This window comes from Heloderma suspectum, chromosome 2, assembly GCF_057233095.1.
Source record: "Heloderma suspectum isolate Gila_16-S chromosome 2, 16-S_ref, whole genome shotgun sequence".
Taxonomy (NCBI): domain Eukaryota; kingdom Metazoa; phylum Chordata; class Lepidosauria; order Squamata; family Helodermatidae; genus Heloderma; species Heloderma suspectum.
The window spans coordinates 153473957-153497454 of NC_139459.1; the positions used below are offsets into that span (position 1 = coordinate 153473957).

Below are 23498 nucleotides of genomic sequence, written 5' to 3' on the forward strand. Positions count from 1 at the left end.
AAAATATGGGGTGGGGGGAGAAAAGTCTGAGCCCAATACGCTGGCATAAGCCTGTTTCGGGCCTATAGCTAATTCCTGTTATTTCTTTACAGCAGGGGTAGGCACCCTTTTCAAGCCTGCAGGCAGATGTGACCAGTTTCTTTGGGGTTGCGGGCACTATTTACATTTGGGGGGGGGCACATGGGCACATTTTCTTGCCTCCCCTTAAAGGATTCTCACTCTCCTTGCCCCCGCTTTTTTCCACCTCCTCACTCTCCTTCCTGCTCAGGGTTTCCTTCCCCTGCCTCCTCTCTTTTCTTATACCTGTCCCTGCTACTTCCGTGTTCACCCGCACTGCCCCCCCCCGCCACTTCTGCCACTGCTTCTGCCTCCCTCCGTGCTCACCTCAGCAGCAAGGAAGCAGGAAGTCAGCAGACTGGCTGATAAGTCTCACAATCAGCTGACTTCCTGTTTCCTAGCTACTGCTAGGAAACAGGGGTGAAACAGAAACAGAAACAGGCGGAAGCTGGGGTGGGGGTGAGTAGGGGGAAGACAATGGGGGGCTGGTGGATGCACTCAGGGGTCCTGGCGGGCACTGGGTTACCAACCCCTGCTTTACAGAACAGGGCCTTTCATGCCCTAGACAGAGTAAAGGGGAAGGGAGATTAGAATACTACACATATACATAATTAGAGCAGCCAGAGCTCTGCTGACCTGCATGCCCCTTGTTATGGTAAGGCAGGCCCTCTTCAGGTGTTTAGTCTGAATGTGTGAAGGGGCAAGTGGAATTTCAGGGGGCTAGCCCCCCCCCCCCCCCGCGATGCTGTGCATGCTTGGCCACACTTCCTGGCTGACGTGTGATGAGCTCTGTCTAAAGGGGGCCCGCTTTCGACATGCACAGGGATTCCTCCACAGGGATGGGAACCCTGAGTGACCAGGGCTCCTGTCCCCATGTTGGAGACCCTATGCATGTAGGGGCAGCCCTCTTCAAACTGAGGTGATAATGCATCGCTGGGGAGTGTGTAACATCAAGGGGGCAGGATTAGTCCCACATGCTCTCATTTCCCCCTTCACATGTTTGGTATTCATGGGTATGCCTGATGGGCAGCTGGATACAACTCAATGCCATCTTGTACCACCAGTTCCTTAATCTTTTCTACTTAGTTTGAGAGTGCCCTGTGATGTCAGTATGCCTGGACAGGCAGTAAGTACCCTTATTGATGTGTGGGAGGAGCACTGTGCCTTGTGCAGATGCATCAAGCAGAAATTCCTTAGTTGTAGCTGTAGCACATGATTGAGAAAGCTGCTTCTGTAGAATGTCTCCCTTTGCGCCTAACGATGAGTTCATAGAATCATAGAATAGTAGGGCTGGAAGGGGCCTACAAGGCCATCAAGTCCAACCCCCTGCTCAATGCAGGAATCCAAGTCAGAGCACCCCTGACAGATGGCTGTCCAGCCTCGCCTTGAACGCCTCCAGTGTGGGGGAGCCCTAGGAAATTGGTTCCATCGTCGTATTGCTCTAACAGTCAGGAAGTTTTTCCTGATGTTCAGCTGGAATCTGGCTTCCTGTCACTTCAGCCCATTATTCCGTGTCCTGCACTCTGGGATGAGCGAGAAGAGATCCTGGCCTTCCTCTCTGTGACATCCTTTCAAGTACTTGAAAAGCACTATCATATCTCCCCTCAGTCTTCTCTTCTCAAGGCTAAACATGCCCAGTTCTTTCCATCTCTCTTCATAGGGCTTTGGTTCCAGTCCCCTGATCATCTTTGTTGCAAAGTTCAAGGCAATCTGTGGTCCATACTGCTTACATGGAGTGGATGTTAAGATGTGTCCCTGATGCTTTTTGGAGCATGAGTGAAAATTATAAGTGCCTTAACTCTCCTCTTAAACCAAAAGGGTTGTTGTTGTTTTTCATTCTAGAATAGATAAATCAAGCACTTGGATGGGAAACAGGCAATGCAGGTTTGAGCTTTGTCAGGAGGAATGGTAGAATTAAGGCCAAACTCATCTTTTGCATGCCTACCAAGCAACCTAAGTGGCAGAGAGAAAAGACAGAACTAGAACTTACACTTCACACTCCAAAAAGCAGCTACAGCAGCAGTCCAAAGAAGGACACGTCATGACATTTGTTATTCCCCAGCTCCTAGCTATGTAAAAGATAAAGGTAGCTCCTAGCTATGTACCCAGGATCAAATAGTGAGCCCTTTTCCTTTGGAATGTCAGAGGTTGTACATGCAGGAATTTTCAACTTCAAGCCCTGAATGGATATAGTCTTTCACTAGAAAAGACTAGGAGGAGTCCTGAGATACCCCTGAGGGAGAAGTGACATCTAATGGTACAGGACTGACTGATTCTGTTTGCTAATTTACTTATTGCATTTTTAAACCACCCAATAACCTAAGTTGTCTGGGTGCTGTACAACTTCAAGACATAAAAAAATGCAAAGAAACAGTAGAACAACGATACTAAAACAAGCCAGATAAAAAGAGTATATAGACAGCAGCAGCCAAAAATTAAACCAGCAACATGGGTAAAATGAAGCAAAGATGTAAAAACACTAAAAACAGTTTCTAAAATTCCTTGGGAAATCAAAAGTCCAAAAAGAGCATAATGTAGGTGCCAGGTGAGCCTCTCTGGGGAGGAGATTCTACTGATGGAGTGCCACCACTGAGAAGTCCCTCTCTCCCATAGCCACCCACCTCTCCCTCTTTCGTAGGGGCTCCAGGAGAAGGGCTTCAGTTAATGATTTAGGGTCCAGGTAGGTAAATATGAGAGCAGGTGTTCCTTCAGGTAAATTGGCTTTAAAAGTTGAAACCAGCACTTTGAACTGGGACCAGAAATGGATTGGTAGCCAGCGCAGATGGTGAAGTATTGGCATCTGGTATATGGCCATTAACAATCTTGGTGCCCTGTTTTTGACTAGTTTAAGTTCCTGGACCATTTTCAAAGGCAACTCCATGTATAACACATTGCAGTAATCTGAATGGGCAGGCAGTTGAGTTGGTTTCATAGGAGAAAGAGAAAGTGGCAGGGGTTGTGTGTGCATGTGCAAAAAATCTCGTTCTCTATTTATAGCAATTCTGTATTCATTTCAAACCCTCATTTTCCCACGAACCTGCACAGTCACTGCCTGAAGTTTCTTCTATACATTAAAATGTTATTTTTTGTTTGTTTCTTTCATGGCAAATTGATTCTGGCATACCTCTTGCTGTGCTCTGCTCTCCATCAGGCCAAGCCAACTTGTGGAAGCCAGTGGGAGCAATTCCCACAGGGAAGCTGATCTCAGTGCCAAGGATTGTGGTCTTTGTATCCATTGCAGACATATCCCGCAGCATGCGTGGCCGGAAATAGATTCTGTGGGAAGAAATAGATGGCTGAAACAGCAGGGCTGCTGGCAGTAGCCACTATTTCTGTTGAAAACACAATGAAGCTCCAAAGGAAACTCATCTATGACTCCTCCTCAGGGATGCCTTTTTCTGGGGAACATACTATATTTGGGTGGTTTTTTTTAAGCCGATTGAAGGAAAAAGACAGAGTTCAAACCAATCTCTCTTTTTCTCTCTGTATAATAAAAAAAAAGCCTAGCACCAAAGCAACCTCATTAGGAGTTCTGATTACTTCTAAGACAGAAGAATATAATATGTAATTATAGTATAGTATTTAAAAGCAGAAAGTTTAAAGGAAAACACCAGGGTATGTAGAATATGACTTCTGCACCTTTTGACAATGTGCTTTGCTTTAATAAGGTTATGTGAAGTGGACCCACTTCTTGTATATATTTTTTTCTAAAGCCTTTGATTTTTTTTTCTAAAGCCTTTTCTAAAGCAGGCCAATCCCATGGTCCCCTGACTTTGAAAGCCGCTGCTAAACTAGGCTGGCATAATGTGATGCCAATGCAATGCACTCTCAGTAGCAAAACAGAAAGGCCAAGAATAGCTGTGGAAGCAAGATACAAAGTAGTAACACTGGCAGCCACTCCCACAGAATCCCCGGCAACTCTGCTGCCACCGACAAATAGCAGCATTGCACACTGATGACATCCCTACAGTAGCCACATATGAAAGTTGCCGGTCAACATATGGCAATGGTATAAATGCCACAATAACCTGCAATGCACAAGTATGCTGCTAGGGAGGATCCGCGGTGCCCTGCAGGAGGTGGCCCAGCGCTGGCAGACTGCTGAGCGGGAGAGGCTCTTCGCTCCAGTATTTTGTGATACTGTACAAGGCTGCTGCAAGAAGCTCGCCTGGCCCCCTACGGGAGCCGGCAGTTCTGCTGGAATGAGTGAGAAGTTCCACACAGCGATTGCTTCATAGGCTGTGAACTTCAGTTCACATACACAGGACAAGATCCAGTGATATAACCCAGTTAGCCACACTAAAACGACTGCCCCTCAGTGGGAATGGAAGAACCTTAACCAGGCGACTGTCCCCAGTCAAAGAACTGCATGCCCCCAATGGGTTGCAGGAACATCACTCAGTGTGATGACCAGGTGGAAATCCTCGACCCTCAGGTGCAGCACTCCAGGATGAGCTCATTTCGATTAGATTTGGTACAGGAATCCACCCTGTTACAGCTGGTATCCATCCTGGCCATGGTATTTGTCCATTTTGTTTGGCTTTGCCTAAAATTCCTATATAAACTCAGGGCTCATTGTTCCATCACTCAGTTCTGCTGGTTCTGGCATTCCATTATGTTCTGGTGGTTATGGCATTTTGGACCCTTGCTTCATTGCTGAAATCACTTTTGTTGAGATCACTTTTTGCCAGAGAGCCTCGCTGGTTCCGTTCCCCTGGAACACGCAGTTCTGGCCACCTGAGCCTGGCTTCTGCCAAAGTAAAGGCCCAATATGAAGGAGCTAGGAGCCTTCCCCAAGGCCCCTTCCACAGAAACTACTTCACACCACAGCTTTGCCTTCAGGATGATTCACTGGGATCTCTGGAAAGGTATCTTTTGAATTCTGTCTTATCCCCTGGAGTTCTTTCACCTACAAATTGTAGCCTCTCCCTCTGTGCCTGCTTTTCTATTGTGAGTGCATGAAGAGACCTTTGTTATCCAGAACTCCCTCCCCTTGATCTTATAATGGTCTTTCTCTCACTCTCCCAGAAGCCCTAGAAGCCGCATTTGCTTAGCTCCAACCCCAACAGCACTCCAGAGCTATAGTCCAGCCCAGGCAGAACAGGTTTTTATTTGAACTTCTGCCACATAGGTTTAGTGTGCATAGGATTATCAGTAATACCTGAACTAATTAATTCCCTATTAGAATTCATACAGTGCCTACTACCAATGAGTGAATTCCCAATGTGATCATTGTGTGCGTTTTAATTCTTGTGTAACTAATAAACCAAGCCCCTTGGGAACAGAATCTCTGCATGTGTATATCACTGGGATGAACGGCTAAGACATGCTACAGTCCAGGATAAAAACTCTCTTTTACATGTGTATCTCTGATAGTGTGTATGCATACACGCATATCAGGAGAGGAGGTACGTTAACAGTTCTGGTGGAGAATGTGGGCAAACATGTGTTAGTCTGCTCACATTTGGTGCATTGGTCATGGTAGTGGAGTCTTTTGGGGCCTGTGGGCGCATCTGCCAATTTGAGAAACTGTCCTGGGCACCCCACACAATAGGCGCATTGCAGAGGAGAGAATCTGCCTGCAGCCGCCCACCACCTTCATTCCCTAAGGATGTTTCTGAGCCCCATGTGTGGGCCAGCGGCATTCATGGGGATGAAGATGGGAGCAGCTGAAGCCCTCGCTTTGCTGTGAAGTGATCCCAGCTGACAGTAAGAAAAATTCTTCTTTTTTTTAAGCAGGAGGGATAGGGCACCTTGGCAGGAACGAAGAAAGGTGTCTGAGGGTGCACTGGAGCATGCAGGCACCACATTGCCTACCCCGTTATAGCAGGCTATCCTCATAGCACTATGTCCACCCTCCCCTTTGGCCACTCTGAGGTCTATTGAAAACTGTACTAGGTAATGTTACTAAGCTATTCGGGGACAGGGACCTACAATACACTTTGGCCTAGTACCCTGGATGCTAAAGCCATGTGGAAGCAAGAAAGATATGTGTGTGGAGCATGGGCTTCATGGTACACATACATTGATATGAACGAAAAGTTGAGCAAGTGCAAGCAGAAATGTGAGAGCCTGTGCAAAAGGGAACGTGAGCTGGAACAGAAGTGCAAAGAGCTGGAGAGCAGAAGAGGTTAATGGGCAGTGTGGGTGGAGAAAGAGAAATAGTTGGTAACAGAGTTAGAAAGAGCCAGGTGTGATTTTGTGGCAGAGACGTACAGGATAGTAGGGATGTGCATCAGTTTTGGATGAGGCCCAAAGCCTGAGCAGAATTGGGCTGCTTCACCGTGGTTCTGTTGCTTTCTGTGGAGAAGTGGGCTTACCTCCAAAGCCAACAGAAGCAAAGCTGGAGCTGAATGAGGCTTCGTTAACAACTCATGTTCCAGAGAAGTGGCGAATACTGAGACTTTGTCTCTTACTGATAGTGTCTTTTAGTTTTGTTTTTCTAAATGCTGAGTACAAGCAGCGGGAGGGAGTGTGGTTGAGTGACTGACAGGTCCACTTCCTAATCCTAGGGCATGTGCTTTGATGGATGGGGCTGTGAGGTGGCCATTCTCCCAGTTCCATTAGGCTTCACTATGGAAAAAGCCTTAACTTGGGGGAGGGGGTCTGCACCAGAGATTTACTCCGAGCCGGCTGCTTGTTGAGGTCGTTAGGGATACATGATGTTGTGGCCATCCAGCAGCCACCATGGAGCTTATCACAGAAAAACTGGATTTCCCAAGACTGCTTAAGGTCCGATTCTTTTCCTCAAGTTGGGTTCTCCCCGGTACAGTTGCTGAGTGCCCCAACCCCCACTTTGACCTCGGGTGTCCTAGCCCTGCCCAGGGGTGTGCCTTTCACTGTGACCCCAGGCAAGGGGTGTTTCCTGTGTGTTTCCTGTCCTTGCACAAACCAATTAATGTCTACTCGGAAGTAACTCCCATTGTGCTCAGTGAGGCTTGTCCCCTGAATGCCCACATCAGAATTTACAGAGGTCCCCATCAATTGAAATGGCACAGTTTAAAGTGCATTCCCTAAATGCTCTAAAGTGTGAGGCTCCAATTCTCCATTATTTGGTTTATTGCCTGAGGAAGTCACTACTTCACAGCTTCATTACAGAGATCCTGCGCAATATCGGTTTGGTTAGAAAGGGGGCTGGTTTCCCATGCCTATGTTCTCCCCCACCCCTCTTTCCCAGCACAAGCATATGTGTGTCTACTTGGAAGTAACTCCCATTGTGGTCAATGATGCTTGTTCCTGAAATGCAGGTGCATCTGGACCTTCAGGGGAAAGAGGAGAGGGATGGAAAGCCAGATGATGTCCACTCCAACCCCCTCCCCCACCGGGAAGTATGTTCTGTGAAGCGATTTTTACTGGTGCGGAGCACTTGCTCATGGAGCCCTGCATGGATCAAAGTGCAGCAAAGCTGATTCCTTTTAAAAAATCTGGTACTCCTCCATTCTCTTCTCCTTCCGTTGTCGTGAAGACATGGTCTTGGTTTTCAAACATAAATCCTGATCCTCCACACCAGCAATGCGATGCCTGCAAGCACATGGATGCCCACCAGGGCCCCTGAGTGTGCCTGCCAGTCCTCCTCGTGGTCCCTCCCACTCTCCCCTCACCTTCCCCAGCTTGGGATTTCCTCCTTCTCCCTGCCACTTCTTAAGGCATCAGCCTACGCTTCCCATTTCCTGGCTTTCTGGAGCTTGAACCAACACAACATAGCCTTAATGATAGTCTTAAACTGACAGGTTTTTGATAACTGAATTTTTAAAAGGTTGACACTTTTTGTTGTAGTAGAAGGAGGATCTGAACCTGGCTAGCCATGAACTGGAGCCTGCAACAACTGTGATAAAACTGCGAGTGCCCACACAGCAGCAACACTTTGCTCACTGTTGTAATAGTTGAACTGTGTCACGCTTCTGCGAGAAGTGGCAGATAGCATCTACCAAAACTCTTGGGATACAGAGGCCCTATCCCACATTATTATAATATATTTCTTTTTCCAGATCAGATTTCTGTCCTGGTAGACGCCACTTCCAGGGTCTTGATGTTCTATTCCAATGTGGCCCAACTCGACCAACTTATAGTACATTGTGAATGCCCACCCTAAGAGGAATGCCAACCATCTGTGCTCCAAAGACTATAATACCTTTTATATGCCATGAGGTTGTCATCCCGGGTACAGCCTTCATCAGCACCAGCTGCAAAATAATCCCAGATAGCCTTGGGAAGATGATTTTTAGCATAAGCCTCGAAGTCTGACAAACAGACCAGGGACATTTCAGAGCAAAGTGAAAGAAACCTGGGAAGAATATATAGAGAGAGACAGGTTAAACATGGCAAGTGCAGACTTCAGATGAGAGTCCTGAAGAAGACTTGATGGAGAAATGTTTTTACAGCAATGAAGGGGATTCCTCAGGAGTCTAACATCCAAGGGCTGAACGAGATATTTCATATCAAACAGGATCATCTCAAAACCATTTGGATTTCATGCGGATCGTTTCAGAAATGTCAGTTAAACAGAACTCAGCTCTACAATTCCTAGAGTTACCTGGAATAGTTATTCTTATACAGATTTATATACCACTTTTCACCCAAAAATGGTTTCAAGAAAAGTAAAACGATCACAACCCAACCACCACCAGATATGAAAAAGCCCCCTGTTCCAGCATGATATCTGACATGTGGAAAATGTATGCTCAACTTTAATAGGTGCTATGTTTCATACCTCATATAGAGCATGAGGAGTATTTTCTTCAGTATCACCTCCTTGATTTCTTATTTGCATCCCTTTGTGCAGGCTGTATCCCAAGGACAGAATTTGCTGACCCAGTATATGCAGATTACCTTTTAGCTTTCACAGTCATTTACATCCATTCTAATCCAATTTCAGACTTGGTTTTGGGACAAAGGGAGCCTTGGGCGCCCTGGTGGAGGACCTACGTTGTGGACAGGGGACATGCAACTCTGTCAGTTCTTCAGGACCAGCTTTCAATACCAGTGACCAGGGTTATCTTTCTGGATTGCATGGTGTTACCAGTGGTGCAGCTAGGTCATTTTAGACCCTGGACCTACTGGTCCTATGAGGGCCCCCCTTTAGTTGGTCATGTATATTACTTCCCACCCCACAGATAAACATATGAAGGCTGCAGTCCTATCTTCATTTACCTGGGAGTAAGTAAGCCCATTGAAATTAATGGGACTTTCTTCCAAGTAGAAATTTATAGAATTGCATTGTAAGTGATATAATCATATCCTATTTACTCAGAAGAAAGTTCCACTGTGTTCAAGAGAGCTTATTTAAAGGCTTTCCACTAATTTCTCTGGAGTTAGGTTGCTCCAGCAGCAGACTGCTTCCATAATGAACGCTAGAGGAAACTCTCCCTGCTAATGTTGCAGGCAGGGCTTTTCTTTAAGAATAATAATTTGCGGCAAGCTACCCTGTGAATCTCTACGGTCGTTGGAAGGACAGAGGTCTTACTGCAAAAGTGGCAGAGGCAAAGAAATAACCATTTGATAAGGAGCAGTGATGGAGAAGAGAAAATATATGGGAAGGCCCTGATGTTACGTATGTAAAGTTGCTATCCTCTGATGGCAAGAGTTCATTGTCAATGGGAGTGCACTCTTGCATCAGAAATAATAAAAGCTAAGTTGAATGATGCAGGACAGTTTGCTGAAAATGCAAAAATGAAATGAATTTCAGAGAGATTCCCTCCTATGTCCTGTCCAAAATATGACTGTATTTCACCTATGAAGTTCATTACACTAAGAGCTCCACAGAGATACTTAAGTTTTCAACTGATAACTCTAATGGCCAAAAACGTCTTAGTTAAATATAATATAATTCAATGATTTAAAAAGGCCTGACAGTTCAAGATCATGTTGGCTCAAGCACCACAAAGCTAGGAAATTGGAAGCTAAGGCTGAAGCTTTAACTGATGTGCCCCATGATCAGGTGATGAAGTTGTGCAATGTCCCAAACTGTGCTTGCTTGCAACTTACCCGTCATGCTCCCACACTTTTCCTTGGTCTTTAAGGATCAAATCCAGGTGGGGAGGATGGAGTGCCTGGGACCAGCAAAGAGCCCCACTTTGTCCTCATCCTGTATTGCCTTATGAAACATCTGAGCCTTAGGCTGCCTTTACATTAAAGTAAAAATGCACAGTCCTCCCATTGCCGAGCCTTTCCGTGTTTACAGTGGGCTCCCAGACAGCAACCACATAATTGCTGAGAGGGGAAGCTTTTAATTTGCAAGGTTCCATAGAACTCAGTGAAACAGCACCATCTAGTGGCTGTTTTAATAGCATAACAATCCAACTTAAATAAATAGTTCATTATTTCTGGATCTTTTTTAGATGGAATAACCAGGAAATACCAGAATGTGCCCTGGAAGGTTGATGACATCATGAAAAGGACCTGCAAACTTCCATGAGTGAGCAACCTCAGTAGCAGGATAAAACTCCGTGTGAAGGAGCCCTTACTGTTTTGGTAGACGAATCATCCTGTGAGTTTCTTGCATCCTTCATGCCAGTTTGTTGCTTACATCAGTAGCTCTCCGGATAAGTCAGGATGAGCTGCCAGTGAGTCTTCCTCTAGCAGTAAGGCTGATGCTTCATAAGGCATAAGGTGGGGTGGATTTTTTTGGCTTTTCTGTCCTTCCCCTCCTTTTCTTCTACCCTCCATCTTTTACATGGGATAGGACATCATGCTGTTAGGGCTGGTATGAATGCAATGTTTAGAGCAAAACTGCAGCAGCTGTTGTTTTTAAATCATCTGGAAAGATCCTGAAAAAATTGATAATTTCACAGCGCATAGCAATTTAAACTAGTGCTGTGCCAAAATTTCTTCCACTTTTTTTTCAGTTCAGTTTCGTAGCAAAGAAATTGCTTCCCAAAATAAATCCAAAGGAGAAGAACATTTCAGAGAAATTCTCATGGGTTGGGTTCAGATTTCTTGTGCTTACTTTACTTATCAGATAGCTGAGGGGCATGTGCGGGAGTCCTGTCTTTCATTGTACAATCATCTCTCCAGCAGCTTCCAGCACTTCAATTAAAGCCCAGAGGAAAACATCATGAGGCAATCCCCCCCCTAGGGCTCTTTCAGATCAGGAAGCGTAGGCAGCCTGGGAGGCTGCAGAGCAGTGGAGAGATGTGTAATAGCAAGAAAACATACACACACACCTTTGGCCACATAGCAATGATTAGGTAAGGTCAATATAAATTATAAAACACCCTGAGAATAAGGCAGAAAAATGGAAGCTTCTTTCATGGGGGAAGAAAACATTCAGAAAATCGGAAGACAGATTTTGGAACACCTCTTCCCTGGAGCTGGACACAACACAGGTCTCTCAGGGAAGTAGTGGTATTATAAGCATCTGCATTAGAGACAAGGTGTATCCACATTCATCTCTCAGAAATTTAGGGCTTCTCCACACTGAGGCTTATCCCGTGATTTTACCAGGTCTTCAGGTTCTGGATTCTTTGCAGGATTAAGTTTGGCCATTTACATGCACTTCCCTTCCTCCCTTTCCCCCACTTTATGTGTGAGTTCTATATGTTTAGTTATACAGCAAATAGATGGTGCTGTTGTTATAGTGCCACTTCGTCTTTACATGGAGAAATTCAAACCAATTCTTGTTATTAGCTCATTATTTCCATTCCAAATTAAGCCATGGAAATGGTCGGAAACCATGGGAGAGGCCCTGGAGGCTGACAACATCATGTAAAGCACCTGCAAACTTCCATGAGTAACCAATCTCAATCACAGGATAAAAGCCCCATGTGGAGATGCCCTTAATGTCTGGAAGACACTGGAGAAGATGCTGACAACTAGGGCCAAGTGAAAATTTCTCAGAATACATTTTTCATAGAAATGTTCTGAGATAGTAAGCTTTTTTATTACACTTTAAAAAGCCACTTTGCAGAATTCTCTCAAAATTTTCTTCACCATTTTTTGGGGCGGATGGCGTCCTCCCCTCCCCCAAATACCTAGTGTTGTAGGGTACGTTATGGAGGATGCAAAATTTGGGCTAGGCTGGTAACACAGTTGTTGCTTGCAGCTATACTACAATGCCTGCCAATATTAAGCCCTACCTGCGAGAAACTGTTTGAGAATTTCTCCTCTCACTGGAGAAATCTGGTGAAATCATCCCCCCTGTTACCACCTGTTAACAATTCACCATATTCCCGAAGCAGATGACCTACCCCTTCCTTGTTCTTCTTGCTCCTAACATAGCTAAAGAAGACTTTTTTGTTGTTTTTAGCATCCCTTGCCAGCCTCAGCTTGGCCTTTGCTCTCCTGATCCCATCCTTACAAGTTTGGGCAACTCTAGTGTACTCCTCTGTGGCAATATGTCCCTCTTTCCATCTCCTATACATGACCTTTTAAGTCTCACCTCATCAGAGAGCTCCCTGTGCAGTCATATCAATACAGATGAGCATCACTATGTAGACTCCTGTCAGGAAGCCCATTACTCAGATGATAAGCTTGGGCCTCATGGCATGCACACTTTGAGCACAGAAGTGGGGATGGTTGTAAGAGGCGCCATGGGGCCAGTCTTCATGGCAATGCATTGAGATGTGTTTTCAGCTTGTATCCACTTTCTCCTGAAATCAGCTTAGCTCCATCAAGGGCACACGAAGCAAGAAAAAGTGGACTATACACTTCCCAAACAAACCGGTTTCATAGGTCACACTGCACTTTTATCTGCCTTACTTTGAGGTCAGTTGGGCAGAATCCCACCAGTTGAAATGATGTCAACAACCACCTGTGAGAGGCATATTACCTGCCCCCCCTTGCTCCCTGGGTGCATCCAGAAAAAGCAGCAGAATATTCTGATCCCAAAACTTCCTACATTCCCATCCAGTGTAAGTGTGTCACCAAGAGGCCTACTTGTCTGCCTCTAGGTTGAAACCATTTCAGTCTGGTTTCAGGCCAAAGTCTTGGTTTCAGGCCAAGGTTTCAGGCACTGAAATGGCCTTGGTTGCTCTGACTGATGACCTACTCTGGGTGAAAGATGGGGGAGTGCTACCCTGTTGATCTTCCTGGATCTCTCAGCAGCTTTTGACACCATTGATCATGGTATCTTACTGTATCGGCTCTGCAGGATGGGAGTTGGGGGCACTGTTGTAGTAAAAATGTAACCTAAAAGCCATTGTATGTGTCTTAAGCAGCACATAGTACTGTAAGAGCTGCGCATGCCTGGAATGAGCAGACAGTAACCCTAAGATAAGATTGCTAAGCAAACCGCTGGCAACCAATCAAAAGTAACACGCTGGCTGAGGAATGCAAGCTAAGTGATAAAACTGTAGCGCGGAGGTTGCCCAGGGTCGACTCTGCTTTGAGCGTGAGCTCCTTTGTCGAACTGTTTGCAAACAATAAAATTGAGTTGGACCCAGCCTGAAGTTGACTCTCCTCTTTGGGGCAAATTGGACTAGCCTCCAGGGGGCGAAACTAGCATTTTGTGCAACAAACTGGCGAGCCAGCCAGGAGTCCCTTGGACCACCCTGGGGTCAAACGACAGAACCGGCAAAGGTGCCTGTGGGGCGCGCCGGACCGCCTTTGAGGTCTGCCATGGCACCAGAGAACGGGGGTCGGGACACCCAGGAGGTTAAAGGCGTGGACTCCATTGATTGAGTCAACCAGGCTGAATGGGTCTGAAGAGACGGCACTAGGGTGTTGGGCAGAGTAAGTACTTGATTTCCCTTCTGTCTTTCTGTTTGAGTTGCCTTCGGAGCGTCTGAGGTTTGTCAGACTCTGTGTAAACGTCTGAGGTTTGTCAGACTCCGTGTCAGTGTCGGAGGTTTGTCAGGCTCCGTGTATGGTTTCAAATAGAGGTAGGCACAATGGGGGCGGGTAGCTCCCGTTTAGAAAGCTCTGCCACTCCCTTGGGATGCATGCTAAAGAACTTTAGCAAAGTCAAGCGTCTGAGGTTTGTCAGACTTCGTGTACTAAGATGTCGAAAGGCAAGCTGGTTACACTCTGTCAATTGGAATGGCCAGCATTTGGAATTAGTTGGCCAGACATAGGATCCTTTGGTGTAAATCTTGTAAATGCTGTATATAAAAATGTGGTGAATAATGGGCAATGGGATCAATTCACCTATATTGATGGTTGGTTGAATTGGTGCGGAAAGAATCCCCCTTAGTTACAGAAGTGTAAATGTGTAAATGTGTTACTGGCAAAGGACCACAGGGGCAAGAGACCCCGGGTGGTGTCTGAATCAAGTAGTAAGAGATAAATTTGCCTCAGGGAAGGTGAGGTTATCAGCATTTGGATGAGTGCCAACCAAAATCCACTGAAGGTGAGAAAAGGTTGAATATAAAGTTCAATATTGTAAAGTCATGATGGTATGCTCTGAGGTGAAGCCCAAAGCCCCTGTTCTCCCTGATTCAAGCCCCACAGAAGGAGCTTGAAGACTGGGAGACCCTGCCCAAGGTGCCCTGAGCTCCCCCCGGTCTGATTTGGTCTGTTAGGTTGGGAGGAGAGGTTGTTGGGGGAGGGAGGGGGCCCTCCAGAGACAGTTTGTCTGCCACCGTATCCAAGTTTGTTAGAAGAAGCAAAAGCAGTTAAAAAAGTTGCAACTTCTGAAGAAAGAGATTTGTTTGACGACTTAAAGACTGTGGCAAAATCAAGAAACAAAGACAGAGCAAGTTCTTAAAATATCAGGGTCTGTGTAAGCTTATCTCTGTCAGCCTGCTCAGAGCAGAGCCAAGGGGGACTTGCCTAACCCCCCTTCGCCGTGGCTGGTTTAGCCTTAGCAAGCAGAGAGGCTGGAAGGTGTCTGTGAGGACCTGACAAAAGAGTGAGATTTGCAAAAAAAAAAAAAAACCACACACAAGAAAAGCATCACAGCTGGAAAGCTGAGCAGCACTGCTCTGTTCTTATCTGTGGAGGAATCTAGAAGAGGTGTAAGGTTACACCTTCCCCATTAGAACTGATGAAGAGACACAGAGCTTTTGTTAAAAACATCCCTTCTTTATGGCCCAAAGCCTTCTTTGTTAGAGGCACTCTGCACATGGACTGGAACTTTAGACAGTTAAAGACTTGCCATAAAAAGTACTGTGAGGCTTGTCATAGCCTTAAACTCCCGTTGTTGTAGATTGTGTGTTTGTTTGTGATCAGCTCAGTGTACAGTTTGATTTGTGATTTCAACACTCAGATAAAAAGCTGCATTTGACTGAAAGAACTGGGTATATTTAGCCTTGAGAAGAGAAGACTGAGAGGAGATCTGATAGCACTCTTCAAGTACTTAAAAGGTTGTCCCAGAGAGGAAGGCCAGGATCTCTTCTCAATCATCCCAGAGTGCAGGACACGGAATAATGGGCTCAAGTGACAGGAAGCTGGATTCCAGCTGAACATCAGGAGAAACGTCCTAACTGTTAGAGCAATACGACAATGGAACCAATTACCTGGGGAGGTGGTGGGCTCTCCCACCCTGGAGGCATTCAAGACGAGGCTGGACAGCCATCTGTCAGGGATGCTCTGATTTAGATTCCTGCACTGGGCAAGGGGTTGGACTCGATGGCCTTGTAAGCCCCTTCCAACCCTACTATTCTATGATTCTATGATTTCCAAGGCTTTGATTTCATTTACCCTAATGAAGCATACAGATACAAATTGCTAGAGATTCATAGACTACAAAGGAAACAGCCTTCAAAAAGTTCAAAGAGAAACTATGAAAGTTAGTTTCCCTTTAAAAAGGGGGGCAGCAAATTCTCTTAACTTAAGAGGTGAGAGAGAGAGAGTCCCCCACTCTCCCGTGATACTTCTAAGCCCAGCTGTGTTTCTGAAGCCTAAGAAAGTTCCTGCCCCATGTGTTCCAGCTCTTTCTCAAAATCTGAACTGTTCTGACGTTCCATTTGCTCAGAGGCAAACCTGACACTCTGCCAAAACTCATGCAGTGTGGAGTTGCCGATGCAAAAATGGTGGCTTGGAACTCTTTCCACATATGAGAACGCCCTTCCCTTGATTTTGATGGGCCCTGACCATGCAGTCAGAGGAGCAGTATAATGGTTAGATCTGCTCCACCATGCCCTACTGTACAAAACAAATGTTTTCCAGTCATGGTGTTAGATTTTAATGATATGAAAAAGGTATAAAAGAAGGCAGAAGAAAGTAGCAGACAAAAAGGCTTAAAAAAAGAAAGAAAGCTTATCCCAAATGTGTGTCGTTGAGATTAGTAAGAAGATCTAAGCAAGCGAGTCTCTGTCGAAGCAATGGCAAACAGCCTAACTTGCAGAGAAAACAAAGAGTTAAAACTGGTGCATGGCACAGAGAATTTGAAACATGATTTGCAGAACAGGCAAGCCAAAAGATAAGTGTGCCTGTTACAAGAGGGAGGCTATAGTAGCCATAAAAAGGGGTGAAGCCCCCGTATGAAGCTTTAACAAAAATATTACCCACTAGAAGTGGACAATTAAAATAAAAAAGGCTTTTCTTAAATTGAAGCAAGCCTTAATATCACCGCCTGCTTTAGCCTTATCAGACCCCAGATCATGAAGTTTTTAGAGCTATGGTGCACATGAGAGCACATAAAAAAGTGCCATTCCTGGAAAAAGGAAAAGGCAATGCTGGCAGCCACCATGGGCGGAGATATAAACAGCAGCTTGAGAGCACAGAAGCAACCGGGGGGGGGGGCAGAAAAGGAAAGGTCCGACCGGGCTCAATAAATGTGCGTATTGCCGAGAGAAGAGACATTGGAAGAAAGATTGTCCAGAGCTGAAAGAAAAGAGAAAAGAGACTCACCCTGAAGGCTGCCAAATGCTGGCAGGGTCCTCCAGTGGGGGGGAGTCTAGCTGAAGGGCCACCACCCTACGAACAAACGCTCGGGAGAATCCCAAGGTAAAAGTAAGGGTTGGTGGCGAGGACTGTAAAGCCCTAGTAGATACTGGAGCCACATTTTCTATGATCCCTGTGAAGCCCCCCGGCAAGAGAAAGTGGAAAGCATGTAACTATAAAAGAAATTAAAGGGAAAAAAAACAAACTAAATTGCCCATGTGTAAGCCCCTCCTCACGAAGACTGGAAATAACATACTGGAACATGCCTTTGTAGTTTCATCTGCATACCTGGTTGCCCTCTTGGGGCGGGACTTGTTAACAAAACTGCAAGCTAAAATCTTCTTCAGTGATAATCAGATTGTAGTACAGCTGCCAGCAATGCAGGGCTCAAATTATCGAATGGCCCTTCAAGCAATCAAGATTGTGTCAGAGGCCAAAGGGACTGAGATTTTAGAGAATGTTAATCCATGTGTGTGGGCAGACAGAACCCTTGCCCGACCAAATGCATAACACAAATTAAAATCTTCTTTAAAAAGGGAGAGCCCTGTGTGCGTAAGGCAGTATCCTCTGAAAAAAGCCACCTGTGCAGGCTTGAAGCCGCTCATTGAGAAGTGCAAAAATTATGGTTAGTTAATAAAGGGATCATCCCCCTTTAACACCCCGATTTTGAGTGCGCCCGAGGCAGATAGCACCTCCTTCAGGTTAGACCAAGACCTGAGAACAGTGGCTGACTGCCCTTTGTGCCTCAAAAATGATTCAAAGATGTTTGAGCCCCCAGCTCAAATGAGAAGTCGCCCATGCGCTTACTATCCTTTTCAGAGATTTCAAATTGACTTTTCAGAGTTGCCCCAGACTCATGGCTATCAGTACCTGCTAGTAATGATAAAAGCAATTGACTGCACCGCTCAGACAGTAGCCCAGATCCTGTTAAAAAGTAATCCCTAAGCTCTTGTTACCTAAAGAGAGTGAATCAAATCAGGGGCCCCATTTTGTTGGACAAGTGACGCAAGTAGTGGCCCAGGCATAACAAACTAACTAGAAGCTACACCCCCCTTGGAAACCTCAATCTACAAGTCAAGTTGAGAAGATGAACCGCACCTTAAAGACAATGCTCATTAAAATTTGTTTAAAGATTAAGTTGAAAGGCCACAGGCCTTGCCAATCACCTTGACTCAAGTATGGTGCACCCCCAAGGGAAGTATTAAATTGACACCTTTTAAACGTTCCATAAGTGCCCACCTCGGATATTACCTATGGCTGATAGCTTAAATGTGAATTTAAAAGTAAAAGTTTTAAGATTCAGGGCTATGTTACTGCTTTGCAGTCTGTTTTGTTTTCACAGGTTTGCGACACCGCACCAATCCTGGCCTTTAGATGCTCCAGTGCATAATCTCAATCCCAGCGATTGGGTGCTAATCCAGTCCTAGAAAGATGAACCACCTACCAAGAAGCAGAAGGGTCTGTTTCAGATCCTACTTACCACTCCCATTGCTATGAAAGTCGCCAAAAAAAAGAAGTGGATTCATCACACTGAATAAAGGCATCACCTGCACCAGAGAGGGTCACACCGGAAGCTGACCCACCTGAAGGTCACCGTTGGAATAATGAACCCCTGAAAGGACTCAAGTAGCTCTACAGAAAGAGGATGCTCTCGTTTCAAGGGTTCCTGATGAACGGAACAAAACTGAGTTCCAAAAGTTAAAAAAAAAGTGTTTTTGTTGTCAACATTCTAGTAGCTAGAACAAAGGCGTCCTAGGCCTCACTTGCTGTTTAGAGAAAACCATCAATGCCACAGCAATAATAGTTTGCGCCTTTAAGTGCATAGTCCACCGCGGGACCAAAGAGAGTATAAATTTGAGAAAAGCCTTTTGAGGGGGGAATTGTAGTAAAAATGTAACCTAAAAGCCATTGTATGTGTCTTAAGCAGCACATAGTACTGTAAGAGCTGCGCATGCCTGGAATGAGCAGACAGTAACCCTAAGATAAGGTTGCTAAGCAAACCGCTGGCAACCAATCAAAAGTAACACGCTGGCTGAGGAATGCAAGCTAAGTGATAAAGCTGTAGCACGGAGGTTGCCCAGGGTCGACTCTGCTTTGAGCGTGAGCTCCTTTGTCGAACTGTTTGCAAACAATAAAATCGAGTTGGACCCAGCCTGAAGTTGACTCTCCTCTTTGGGGCAAATTGGACTAGCCTCCAGGGGGCGAAACTAGCATTTTGTGCAACACTGTGCTACACTCCTACCTGCAGGGCCAATTCCAGAGAGTGGTATTAGGGGATTCCTGTTCTACCACATGACGATTAAGCTGTGGGGCACCGCAGGGTTCTATTCTATCCCCCATGCTGTTCAACATCTATATGAAGCTGTTGGGAGAGGTCATTTTGGGGTGGGGTGTCACCAGTACGCTGATGATACTCAGCTCTATTTCTCCTTGTTGTCAGAGATGGCTGAGGCAGTGAAGGTGCTGGAGCAGTGCCTGGATGAGGGCCAATAAACTGAAGCTAAATCCTGACAAGATGGAAGCTCTGTGGATTGGTGGTTCCCGAGTCTGGGAATTGGGTAAGCGACCTGTCCTGGATGGGGTTGCACTCCCCCTGAAGGAGCAGGTGCGTAGCTTGGGAGTACTCCTAGATCCATCCCTGTCACTGGAGCCCCAGGTGGAGTCCGTGGCCCAGAGTACTTGGGGCCAGCTTCGACTGATCTGCCAGCTATGGCCTTTCCTGGAAAGGGATAACCTAGCCACAGTAGTGCATGTGCTAGTAACTTCCTGATTAGTCTACTGCAATGCACTTTACATGAGGCTGCCCTTGAAGATGACTCGGAAGCTGCAGCTAGTGCAAAATGCAGCAGCTACACTGCTGACTGGAACACCTCATAAAAACCATATAACACCAGTTTTGAAGGAATTGGACTGGCTGCCGATACGCTTCTGGTCAGAATTCAAGGTTTTGGTAATGACATTTAAAGCCCTAAGGGGCTTGGGACCTCAATATTTGAGGGAGCACCTGTCAGGGTTGGATCTGAGTCCCAAAGCAGCTCTGATTCTGAGGAAGAGATACAATTTGTGGGAGAGGAACCCGGTCGCTTTTCAGAGGTGCAGCTGGAGGGAGAGCCCCCCCCTCACATTCCTGGGAGCGACGGTGACCCTGGCATGGAGAGGGAGGGACAACTTAAGGTTCTAGATGTGAGGCGCAGGCGCAGAGACAAGCAGGAGGTTGTGAGCAGAGACATTGGACTTGTTTTGGCGCCAAGCAAAAACATGGCTTTTTACCAAAGCCTTTGATGGCTAAATGCATTCCCTAGCACATTGTTTTAACTGTTTTATTGTTTTAGATTTTAACTGGTATTAGTTTGTTTAATAGTTTAATATGTTTTTAGGTGTTTACATTATTTACTGTTTTATACTTTTAAAATTGATTTTATTTGTATGCTGTCCTGAGATCTTAATGATATAGGGTGGGATAGAAATGTTTTAAATAAAATAAATAATAAAATAATACCGCAATATCACCTATACGGAATAGCTCTAAATTGCTATAGTGGTATAGCGATTTAGAGCTATTCCCTGTACGTGAAATCACTATCACAGGGCTTTGGAACTGTGAATTTGGTTGTCTTTAGGGTTTCATTAGTATTTTCTACAGTTGTACTTAAGTGTTTCCCATCTTTCTTGACCTTTGTTTCTCTGCCTTCTTATGTCCCTGAAATGACAAGGTGGTGAGATGGAGAAAGGACCAGCAGCCCTGATTCCCCAAAGCACACTATAATGAGACCCTTTATATTTATAATAATGACCCTTTATCATTATAATTATAATGATAAGTAGTGTGATTTCATTGCCCTATGGCTCAAGGGTGATTTACTGGTTCAGTGCTTTCAGGAGATTGGAGGGGGGGCGGGATTAAGATGGGAAAAACTGCAAGACAGAAGGGAACAGCAGAGAAGAGAGCTGCAGGAGAAAATCCCACTGTCCTTGATCCCCAAAGGACACACCACAGCCCAAAAAGGAGAAAAGGGAAAGAGGGAATACAGTTGGCAAGTTCCCAGTAAGGAGAAGCTGTGGTAGAGCAATTTCGCCCTTGCAACATGTTGCAATAGCAATTTAGCGGTTTTCTGGTATTTCGGGGGATTACGGGGTAAAAAAAAGGATCAACCAGTGTGTGTGTGTGTGTGTGTGTGTGTGCACGGAATAGTTTAAGGAAGGTGCAGAGAATGAAGCCTCCAAAATGAGCTGCCGGAGGTGCGATATAGCAAGATAGTGGAGAAAAAGAGTAAAGGGGTCCCAAGATAGCCACACTATCTTGGGACTGTGGTCTACTACCGAAGAAAGAAGACATGAAGTACAGTGAATGGCAAAGCATAGAGCACTACTGAGAGGCAGAAACACCAGTAGGGAAAATAATTACTACAGGGCAAGGAACAAGACCTGTGTCCTCCACACGCTACTGTGAAACAGTGGCAAACCAAAACAATAGTGGGAAAGGACCCCTTGACCAAGGTCACAGCCAGGTGGAAGACACACCCCTGGCATGCCCATCAGACTGGATTTAATCCAGAGCAATGAGGCTCAGTGCAGTTGAACTGCTTGGGAGCCCTCATTTTTAAAAAATGAAGTAAAACTACTCTGTGAAAATGCGGAATTTACAGAGGAAAGCAGTGGTGTTGCTGTGGATTGATGACGATGTCATGTGTCACAAACAACCTCAATCTGTTTCCCTTCCATGTTAAATTGCATGTGAAGATTGGCCCATGGTGAAAGGGCACTTGGCACAAAGGGTGCCCTTTTGCACAGAATAGCCTCAGAACAAATACAGAAGCGTTCAGCAGATTGCTTACACTTGTCTCCTCAAACACTTTACAGGCAACCCCCACACCAAACACCACACAGGAATCCCAATGCACCCCCAAGCACCCCACACAGGCAACTGAAGCAGGTGGGAAGCCATGCTTTAAGTATGACTGCCACAAATGTCTCTCATGTCTCCCCCCACCAGATTGCACTATTGCCAGTTGTATGCTGGGTCAAATAGGGCTGTGTGAATTTGCCCTCCCGAAATTCTCCAGTCTAATTACAGGTGCATATTTGGGGGACCATTTCAACAAATATTCACCATGGGAAGGAGGAATTCTCCAACAGTTTTGGGAAACTCAACAAAGAAAAATCTCTCAGAAATTTTGGCTCAGCTAATCCCAAATTAAGCTCTATTGTTAGTTCATACTTGTGGATGAAGGAAGCAATGGGCTAAGAGGAGAACTGGAAGGAGGAGCGGCTATTATATGATAAGTATGCACTGTGCAGAACAAGCCCCCATTGGCCAGGAACCCTCACATTCAGGTACACTCTCATCCTGCACTGCTGAATGCAACAGGGAACACAGCCACCTTCGTGGGTCAGCAACAAGCACTCCAGATCAACTATTGTGCTGGACCCAACCTTAAATTAATCATGATAAAACTTAAGTCCCATTGATTTCAGTGGGTCTGCTCGAAGTATGACTAAGTCTGGATCCATCCCAATGACCCTGCGCTGGGCAAACACTCATGACCCCTTTTTGCCTTGTAGGATAGCAGCCCAAATGTATACTGTGCATGGACTCTCTATTGACTGAGATGTTCTATTAGGGATGTTACAAGTGATCACGAAGAGGCACTCACAGCAGCAAGCAGCTCTGACTGAGTCGGTGTGTGCCCGCTCAACACATACCTCACGCCCCCCACTGCAGCCTTCAGCACAGCCTTCCCCCCTTCCTCTGCCCTCTAAGGTGATTAGTGCCACATAATCACCAGGCATGTCCCCATGCCGCCCTTGGCAGGTACATGATGCTCTACTCTAACTCCTCTCTTTCCCAACTAGCACTTACCCACTTCAAACACCTAACCTGCCCACCCCTGCCACCACAAAACAAATGGATCCAAACTTACTTTTAGTACTGAAGAGTGAGCAACATCAGCTAAAACACTTTGCTTCAGTGTGGATTTCAAAATGAATGCAGGGCAAGCCCTTGGTAAGAACTTCTGCTCCTTAATTAGCGTTGTGGGTGGGGTGGTGGTGGTGGCGGGGGGGGGGAGAAGATGACTGTTAGAAATGTAACAAATTACTGCAAGAGATTAAAGCTTAACTTTCCAGTAAACTTTGTACTGTTTGTGCTGTTCTGAATGTCGTCTGATGATGAAACAGTCCTGCCAATCAATGCACTAGTTGCACATTCCATAGCTCTGAAAGGTTTAGCATAGCAGGGAACATAAAATCAACATGTCAGAAAGCAGTCTGAAGGGGCCTGGGCAGGTATCTTGTGCCTTATGACAGTCTTTAAAACCACAGTAGTATCCATTAGGAGCTGGGTAGGATTTCTCCAAAATTCACCGTAAAGCAAATTTATTAGCATCTGGTAAATCTACTTTCTTAGAAGATAAACGGCAAATAGTCAAAAGGAAGACTATTTTTACATGAAATTGTTCTATATGAAATTGGTTTTCAAAACACAGCTCTTGTTTATATGCAAGCATCACTGTAGGATCAGCTCCATAACAGCTTGATTGTTATGTGTTTGGGGGTTGGTCTAAATGACTTTTCAGGGGTCCTTTTCAGCCCAGTGCCTGTAATACAAAGAGATCCAGATCCCTTCCAACCATGTAATCCATAAGATTTCTGTAAGTAGAGCTATCAGTGTGGGTGCCTTG

General features: G+C 45.6%; 1 protein-coding gene across 1 annotated transcript in view; it reads right to left on the reverse strand.

Moving 5' to 3' along the window:
* The window catches only part of HAO2 (hydroxyacid oxidase 2), a 55261-nt gene extending 32473 nt beyond the window's left edge, over positions 1-22788 (reverse strand). Inside the window, exons 1-3 of the mRNA XM_084832191.1 lie at positions 22740-22788; positions 8189-8341; positions 3182-3333 (exon numbers count right to left, since the gene is read on the reverse strand). Coding sequence (XP_084688317.1) covers positions 3182-3333; positions 8189-8319 — 283 coding nt within the window. The 5' untranslated portion in view covers positions 8320-8341; positions 22740-22788. The remainder of the gene's footprint in view (positions 1-3181; positions 3334-8188; positions 8342-22739) is intronic.
* Between the last annotated feature and the right edge of the window lie 710 nt (positions 22789-23498).